This window comes from Procambarus clarkii, chromosome 74 (assembly GCF_040958095.1).
Source record: "Procambarus clarkii isolate CNS0578487 chromosome 74, FALCON_Pclarkii_2.0, whole genome shotgun sequence".
Lineage (NCBI taxonomy): Eukaryota > Metazoa > Arthropoda > Malacostraca > Decapoda > Cambaridae > Procambarus > Procambarus clarkii.
This window is the reverse complement of record NC_091223.1, coordinates 9,062,291-9,072,010: the sequence shown is the minus strand read 5'-3', so window position 1 is coordinate 9,072,010 and position 9,720 is coordinate 9,062,291. Positions and strand designations below refer to the sequence as shown.

Below are 9,720 nucleotides of genomic sequence, written 5' to 3'. Positions count from 1 at the left end.
TGGAGAAAATCGCGTGAAAAAACCTGGTAACACATCTGGAGAGAAGGGACTCAGTGACAAATCGCCAACATGGCTTCAGGGAGGGTAATTCTTGCCTTACAGGCTTGATAGAATTCTACGATCAGGTGACAAAGATTAAGCAAGAAAGAGAGGGCTGGGCGGACTGCATTTTCTTGGATTGTCGGAAAGCCTTTGACACAGTACCGCATAAGAGGCTGGTACATAAGCTGGAGAGACAGGCAGGTGTAGCTGGTAAGGTGCTCCAGTGGATAAGGGAGTACCTAAGCAATAGGAAGCAGAGGGTTATGGTGAGGGGTGAGACCTCCGATTGGCGTGAAGTCACCAGTGGAGTCCCGGAGGGCTCTGTACTTGGTCCTATCTTGTTTCTGATATATGTAAATGATCTCCCGGAGGGTCTAGATTCATTTCTCTCAATGTTTGCAGACGATGCCAAAATTATGAGAAGGATTAAGACAGAAAAGGACTGCTTGAGGCTTCAAGAAGACCTAGACAAGCTGACGGAATGGTCGAACAAATGGTTGTTAGAGTTTAACCCAACCAAATGTAATGTAATGACGAAAGGTGTAGGGAGCTGGAGGCCAGATACAAGGTATCATCTGGGAGAGGAAATTCTTCAGGAGTCAGAGAAGGAAAAAGACTTGGGGGTTGATATCACGCCAGACCTGACTCCTGCAGAACATATCAAGCGGATAACATCAGCGGCATATGCCAGGCTGGCCAACATACGAACGGCATTCAGAAACTTGTGTAAAGAATCATTCAGAACTTTGTATACCACATATGTCAGGCCAATCCTGGAGTATGCAGCCCCAGCATGGAGTCCATATCTAGTCAAGGATAAGACTAGACTGGAAAAGGTTCAAAGGTTTGCCACCAGACTAGTACCCGAGCTGAGAGGTATGAGCTACGAGGAGAGACTACGGGAATTAAACCTCACTTCGCTGGAAGACCGAAGAGTTAGGGGGACATGATCACCACATTCAAGATTCTGAAGGGAATTGATAGGGTAGATAAAGACAGGCTATTTAACACAAGGGGCACACGCACAAGGGGACACAGGTGGAAACTGAGTGCTCAAATGAGCTTCAGAGATATTAGAAAGAACTTTTTTAGTGTCAGAGTGGTTGACAAATGGAATGCACTAGGAAGTGATGTGTGGAGGCTGACTCCATACACAGCTTCAGGTGTAAATATGATAGAGCCCAATAGGCTCAGGAACCTGTACACCTGTTGATTGACGGTTGAGAGGCGGGACCAAAGAGCCAGAGCTCATCCCCCGCAAACACAACTAGGTGATTACAACTAGGTGAGTACACGCGCCTCTGGCCACAGGTGCCCTGACCACACGCACCCCTGACCACAGGCGCCCCTGACCACACCCGCCTCTGATCACACGCGCCCCTGACCACACGCGCCCCTGACCACAGGCGCCCCTGACCACACCCGCCTCTGACCATACCCGCCCCTGACCACAGGCGCCCCTGACCACAAGCGCCCCTGACCACACGCGCCCCTGACCACACCCGCCTCTGACCACACCCGCCTCTGACCATACCCGCCCCTGACCACAGCCGCCCCTGACCACACCCGCCCCTGACCACAGCCGCCCCTGACCACACCCGCCCCTGACCACACCCGCCCCTGACCACACCCGCCCCTGACCACACCTGCCCCTGACCACACCCGCCTCTGACCACACCCGCCCCTGACCACACCCGCCCCTGACCACACCCGCCTCTGACCACACCCGCCCCTGACCACACCCGCCCCTGACCACACGCGCCCCTTGCCACACCCGCCCCTGACCACATGCGCCTCTGACCACACCCGCCCCTGACCACAGGCGCCCCTAACCACACCCGCCCCTGACCACACCCGCCTCTGACCACACCCGCCTCTGACCACACCCGCCTTTGACCATACCCGCCCCTGACCATACCCGCCTCTGACCATACCCGCCCCTGACCATACCCGCCCCTGACCCCACCCGTCCCTGGCCACCATGACGCGCTCGTGGGGTCATCTTCACTTCTATCTTTTTAATTCACTTTATTCATGCGAATGTGTTTGTTTTCTTGTCTCTTGAAAGAGCCAAATATAATGGCGCTCGGGTCGTAGTGCCGTCTCCTGTTATGGAGAGCTAGAGAGAGAGAGAATGAGAAAGAGCGTGAGAAAAAGGGAGAAAGATACAGTGAGAGTTGGTATGGGGTAAGGGTTAGAGGGGAAGAGAGATGGGATATGAGGAAAGTGTAGAGGAGAAGGAGGATAGGGGGAAGATAGAAGGTGGGGGGAGGTGTGAGAGAGAAGGTGAAGGTGTGAGGGCAGAGAAGGGGAAGGGATAGGAGGGGCGACCCGGGTTCGGCCGGGTACCCCATCCAGTAATAATAAATGACTTTAATTCGTTTTGTCGGGACAGATAGCCTGTATGTTTATACAATGAGCTTATCTCAAGGCTCCCCCCTCCCCTCCGCGCAGGTCAAACTCTCTGACCCTCCCCAGGGTGCAACCCCACAACAGTTGCCTAACACCCGGGTACCTATTTACTGATAGTTTAACAGACGAATGCGGTGAAAGGAAACGTGTCCAACTATTTCTGCCCTCGTCTGGAAATCGATCGCGGGATTCCCTATTGTGAGTAGTCTCTTTACTCTCATATACCACCTCGGGGCAGCTCTTAAGCCCCACCCACGCATGCTGCTTGCAATTATCGCACCACATTACAATAAAATCCGCATAGTTCTTCAGTGAGAATAGTTTCACTTCAGTTTTCCCCTGACGAGCAAAAACGTTTAGGGGAACTTTACATAACACAGCTATTCAGCTAGGGTGAGGACCGAGCCCAGACGACGCTGGAATACTCCGCATAACTGGCCGGCTTTGTCTTGCTGGCAAGAAAAAGCTGAGGAGGAGTTTTGGAGTTTTTAGGAAGCGAGGAAAAAATAGCTTGGAAGAGAAGAGAATGACTCTTCCACGGAGTCCAGGCTCTGGAATGGGAAAATTCACGGTAAATCCAGGAAGATGCTGTGGGTGGTCAGGAAGCCTTGTTAATCCGCCCATCAGACCACTGCTGTGTCCTGCCTCGCCTATCGGAGTTATGCTCAGGGGAGGATTTATGAACCAAGGCACGTAAGCTCACGTTTTAATGGATTTTTTTAGGGCGAGCGTTCCTCCGAGAAGAAAACCGAAAACCAACATTATTCCTGCAACTCAAAAAGAAAACGAGTCAGAAAACTCTCTTTACATCTAATGAAAACATGATGGAGTTCCTTACATACTCGTGACCTTTTCATCGTGAGTGTATTCGCGGTTAAGAATATCAAACAAATGCTCCAGACTGACCCTCCACACGCTGCGGCCCACAAGCAATGCAATGAAAATCTTAATCTTTTTAAGGTTCAACAAATATCCATTTCAAACTGCTTGGGGTGTACGAAACTCGAAAAAATTAAATCTGTTAAATGTTTGAAAATATCAGTGAAGTAATTTCGAGTCTTTTTGATGAAATGTTTTTTCTTCATCTCAACAGATTTGATTTAACAGCCTCACGTTAAAAAATAATTCCCCTGCACTACATTGTCCTTCACTGTTTTGCCTTTCACGGCAAATCTGCAAAGCTGTTCAGGCGGTAGTGATATAACCCTCTCTCTCTCTCAACAAACAATGTCACGTGTTTTACGATATCTTCAACATTACAAATGCAAAGAATTAAGATAACGAACGGCTCATAGATATCTTTTATGCTTTTTAACCTGAATCATGCAAAAAAAGATATCTGTTTACAAAAAGAAAATGATTTTTTTTATGCATGGAACTCGATAGGCGAGATAGGTTGCCTAAATTCGTACGTTTCTGGCTAGGCTAATAGGTAGGATTTTTAGGGAGAAGTCAACCGAAAGAACGAGTAGAGTTAATAGTCTCACACACGAGTTGCATAAAACATTTAAATCGTTTTGCAACGCTCGAAATGATGCATTTTCATTTAAACACTGAAACACAAAAGCTTCTCCTATGAGGCCATCGGAATAAACTGGGAGTCGTAGCAAGACATGCTTATAAAACTCGTCTCTACAGCCTGAAGTAAAGAATTAACAACAGTCTCCACAACAACTCTCAACTTTTTATAATTTATTCCATGAAATTTAGAATTTTAACAGACTTTTCAAAATGGAAAACGTGATGGAGAACTCAAATAGTAAATGCCGCTACTGCTAGCTATACCAGGGATATAATGGACCTTTTTTAAAGTTTTTTATGACCAAAGGAAAAGATGAAAATTTCATGATATATTACTTGGAGGAGAGAAGGCTAGAGATGGGGATCTGCCTGCCGGAGTTGACGGGAGACAGGTGGTGCCTGCCGGAGTTGACGGGAGACAGGTGGTGCATGCTGGAGTTGACGGGAGACAGGTGGTGCATGCTGGAGTTGACGGGAGACAGGTGGTGCATGCCGGAGTTGACGGGAGACAGGTGGTGCATGCCGGAGTTGACGGGAGGCAGGTGGTGCATGCCGGAGTTGACAGGAGACAGGTGGTGCATGCAGGAGTTGACGGGAGGCAGGTGGTGCATGCCGGAGTTGACGGGAGACAGGTGGTGCATGCCGGAGTTGACGGGAGACAGGTGGTGCATGCCGGAGTTGACGGGAGACAGGTGGTGCATGCTGGAGTTGACGGGAGGCAGGTGGTGCATGCCGGAGTTGACGGGAGGCAGGTGGTGCATGCCGGAGTTGACGGGAGACAGGTGGTGCATGCCGGAGTTGACGGGAGGCAGGTGGTGCATGCAGGAGTTGACGGGAGACAGGTGGTGCATGCTGGAGTTGACGGGAGACAGGTGGTGCATACAGGAGTTGACGGGAGGCAGGTGGTGCATGCCGGAGTTGACGGGAGACAGGTGGTGCATGCCGGAGTTGACGGGAGACAGGTGGTGCATGCCGGAGTTGACGGGAGACAGGTGGTGCATGCAGGAGTTGACGGGAGACAGGTGGTGCATGCAGGAGTTGACGGGAGGCAGGTGGTGCATGCTGGAGTTGACGGGAGGCAGGTGGTGCATGCTGGAGTTGACGGGAGACAGGTGGTGTATGCAGGAGTTGACGGGAGACAGGTGGTGCATGCTGGAGTTGACGGGAGACAGGTGGTGTATGCAGGAGTTGACGGGAGACAGGTGGTGCATGCCGGAGTTGACGGGAGACAGGTGGTGCATGCAGGAGTTGACGGGAGGCAGGTGGTGTATGCAGGAGTTGACGGGAGACAGGTGGTGCATGCCGGAGTTGACGGGAGACAGGTGGTGTATGCAGGAGTTGACGGGAGACAGGTGGTGCATGCAGGAGTTGACGGGAGACAGGTGGTGCATGCTGGAGTTGACGGGAGGCAGGTGGTGTATGCAGGAGTTGACGGGAGACAGGTGGTGCATGCAGGAGTTGACGGGAGGCAGGTGGTGTATGCAGGAGTTGACGGGAGACAGGTGGTGCATGCTGGAGTTGACGGGAGGCAGGTGGTGCATGCCGGAGTTGACGGGAGGCAGGTGGTGCATGCAGGAGTTGACAGGAGGCAGGTGGTGCATGCCGGAGTTGACGGGAGGCAGGTGGTGCATGCAGGAGTTGACAGGAGGCAGGTGGTGCATGCCGGAGTTGACGGGAGGCAGGTGGTGCATGCCGGAGTTGACGGGAGACAGGTGGTGCATGCCGGAGTTGACGGGAGACAGGTGGTGCATGCAGGACCATACAGCTGTATCAGTAACAGACCCCATACAGCTGTATCAGTAACAGACCCCATACAGCTGTATCAGTAACAAAGCCCATACAGTTGTATCAGTAACAAACCCCATACAGCTGTATCAGTAACAAAGCCCATACAGTTGTATCAGTAACAGACCCCATACAGCTGTATCAGTAACAGACCCCATATAGCTGTATCAGTAACAAAGCCCATACAGTTGTATCAGTAACAGACCCCATACAGCTGTATCAGTAACAAAGCCCATACAGTTGTATCAGTAACAGACCCCATACAGCTGTATCAGTAACAGACCCCATACAGCTGTATCAGTAACAAAGCCCATACAGTTGTATCAGTAACAGACCCCATACAGCTGTATCAGTAACAGACCCCATACAGCTGTATCAGTAACAAAGCCCATACAGTTGTATCAGTAACAGACCCCATACAGCTGTATCAGTAACAGACCCCATACAGCTGTATCAGTAACAAAGCCCATACAGTTGTATCAGTAACAGACCCCATACAGCTGTATCAGTAACAGAGCCCATACAGCTGTATCAGTAACAGAGCCCATACAGCTGTATCAGTAACAGAGCCCATACAGCTGTATCAGTAACAGACCCCATACAGCTGTAACAGAGCCCATACAGCTGCATCAGTAACAGAGCCCATACAGCTGTATCAGTAACAGAGCCCAAAGAGCTGCTCTAGTGTGCCTATTGAGCAGCTCTAGGGGGGGGAGCTGAAGGTAAAGAGGATGTAGTCAGCCTCGAGGTGCCAGTGTCACCTGAGAGTCCCCCCCCCCACGCCTGCCACCTGTACTGTCATGCTGTACACTGTTATGGTGTACATTGTCATGCTGCACACTGTCATGCTGTACGCTGTCATGCTGCCAGCTGTCATGCAGCACACTGTCATGCTGTACACTGTCATGCTGCACACTGGCATGGTTTACACTGTCATGCTGCACACTGCCATGCTGCACGCTGTCATGCTGCACGCTGTCATGGTGTACACTGCCATGCTGCACGTTGTCATGCTGCACACTGTCATGGTGTACACTGCCATGCTGCACGTTGTCATGCTGCACACTGTCATGGTGTACACTGCCATGCTGCACGTTGTCATGCTGCACACTGTCATGGTGTACACTGCCATGCTGCACGTTGTCATGCTGCACGCTGTCATGCTGCACGCTGTCAGGCTGCACACTGTCATGCTGCACACTGTCATGGTGTACACTGCCATGCTGCACGTTGTCATGCTGCACGCTGTCATGCTGCACGCTGTCATGCTGCACACTGTCATGGTGTACACTGCCATGCTGCACGTTGTCATGCTGCACGCTGTCATGCTGCACGCTGTCATGCTGCACACTGTCATGGTGTACACTGCCATGCTGCACGCTGTCATGCTGCACACTGTCATGCTGCACACTGTCATGGTGTACACTGCCATGCTGCACGTTGTCATGCTGCACGCTGTCATGCTGCACACTGTCTTGGTGTACACTGCCATGCTGCACGTTGTCATGCTGCACGCTGTCATGCTGCACGCTGTCATGGTGTACACTGTCATGGTGTACACTGTCATGGTGTACACTGTTATGGTGTACACTGGCATGCTTCACACTGTCATGCTGCACACTGTCATGGTGTACACTGTCATGGTGTACACTGTCATGCTGCACGCTGTCATGCTGCACGCTGTCATGCTGCACGCTGTCATGCTGCACGCTGCATACTGTCATTGTGTACACTGTCATGCTGCACACTGTCATGCTGCACACTGTCATGGTGTACACTGTCATGGTGTACACTGTTATGGTGTACACTGTCATGCTGCACACTGTCATGCTGCACACTGTCATGCTGCACACTGGCATGCTGCACACTGTCATGCTGCACACTGTCATGGTGTACACTGTCATGGTGTACACTGTCATGCTGCACAGTGTGATGCTGCACGCTGTCATGCTGCACACTGTCATGCTGCACACTGTCATGCTGCACACTGGCATGCTGTACACTGTCATGCTTCACACTGGCATGGTTTACACTGTCATGCCACTTCTGCAAGACCCTTGATGCAATATCTACAGGCAAATTCCTTTAGTTTAATTACTTTCGTAATGAAAAACTTTGCAAGAGTTGAGATTGTGGCTTGAGGGACATTATGAGACATTATGAGACATTTTGTTCAGTAAGTACTGAGCAACAGTACTGAGAGTAAGTCCTGGCATGGTTGTGAGGGGAACTTCTCCAGTACCAGTGCTGCCAACAAGCACAATCATGGTTACCATATATCTCATCACCACAACTATCACCATAGGCATCGTACCTACCGCTGACCATACCACTGTTGTACACGTCGCTACAACTACTACTATTACTACTGCAAACTACTACAAACAGAATTTTCGACTTCACTGCTATTTATGTAAGGACTACCACGAGCATTATTATTATTAATAATATTTAGTTTTACAGCTCTGTTACCACCCATCACCACTATCAGTCGATCACTACCACCACAACCACCATTCTTCCACCAACACCAATGCCACTTGACCATTACTACCACCAACACTACCTCACAACTACCACGACCACCAACACTACTTGACAACCACCACCACCACCAACACTACTTGACAACCACCACCACCACCAACACTACCTCACAACCACCACCACCACCAACACTACCTCACAACCACTACCACCACCAACTCTACTTCACAACCACCACCACCACTACCTCACAGCCACCACCACCACTACTAACACTACTTCACAATCACCACCATCACCAACACTATTTACAACCACCACCAACTCTACTTCACAACCACCACCAACTCTACTTCACAACCACCACCAACACTACCTCACAACCACCACCACCAACTCTACTTCACAACCACCACCAACACCAACTCTACTTCACAACCACCACCAACACTACCTCACAACCACCACCACCAACTCTACTTCACAACCACCACCACCACCAACATCAACTCTACTTCACAACCACCACCAACACTACCTCACAACCACCACCACCAACTCTACTTCACAACCACCACCACCACCAACTCTACTTCACAACCACCACCAACACTACCTCACAACCACCACCACCAACTCTACTTCACAACCACCACCAACTCTACTTCACAACCACCACCACCACCAACTCTACTTCACAACCACCACCACCACCAACTCTACTTCACAACCACCACCAACCCTACCTCCCCACTACCACGACCATTCCTCAACAACCACCACACAAAAACATTCACAAACATTACCCTCAGAGAATTGTAAAATTTTCCAGTGGATTGTGCGCTATGAAACCTGAATTTATTACCTGCATTTTAAACTCTGTTCTAAATATACAAAAGGCTCGCAGCTGCTGCACGTTGTCCTTTGGAGAGATTAATTCTCTAATTTAATCTCCCAACGCCTTTACTTGTGCTGCGAACGTTTTACTTTTTGTCTACTCTCTCCTTTTGAGTAATTGAAGCAATACTTTTTGGTAGGAGATAATGCTGCAAAAATGCCAATGTTGTCGTTCTCGTTTTGAAGTTGACTCTGGGTCTCTGTGTATGATGAGTGGTCGTGAATGTTTTGACTCTGGGTATCTGTGTATGATTGGTGGTCGTGAATGTTTTGACTCTGGGTATCTGTGTATGATTGGTGGTCGTGAATGTTTTGACTCTGGGTATCTGTGTATGATTGGTGGTCGTGAATGTTTTGACTCTGGGTATCTGTGTATGATTGGTGGTCGTGAATGTTTTGACTCTGGGTATCTGTGTATGATTGGTGGTCGTGAATGTTTTGTCTCTGGGTATCTGGGTATGACTGGTGGTCGTGAATGTTTTGACTCTGGGTATCTGTGTATGATGGGTGGTCGTGAATGTTTTGTCTCTGGGTATCTTTGTATGATGGGTGGTCGTGAATGTTTTGTCTCTGGGT

At 50.0% G+C, this 9,720-nt stretch overlaps 2 protein-coding genes across 2 annotated transcripts; both read right to left on the bottom strand.

Moving 5' to 3' along the window:
- Positions 1 to 4,307: 4,307 nt before the first annotated feature.
- Positions 4,308 to 5,696, bottom strand: LOC138356788 (putative protein FAM47C). The gene has a single exon (XM_069313110.1). The coding sequence runs from the start codon at positions 5,694 to 5,696 to the stop codon at positions 4,308 to 4,310; it is 1,389 nt and encodes a 462-aa protein (XP_069169211.1).
- Positions 5,697 to 6,497: 801 nt separating this feature from the next.
- On the bottom strand, positions 6,498 to 7,769 carry LOC138356787 (cation channel sperm-associated protein 1-like). The gene has a single exon (XM_069313109.1). It carries the CDS (start codon positions 7,767 to 7,769, stop codon positions 6,498 to 6,500), a length of 1,272 nt encoding a protein of 423 aa, XP_069169210.1.
- Between the last annotated feature and the right edge of the window lie 1,951 nt (positions 7,770 to 9,720).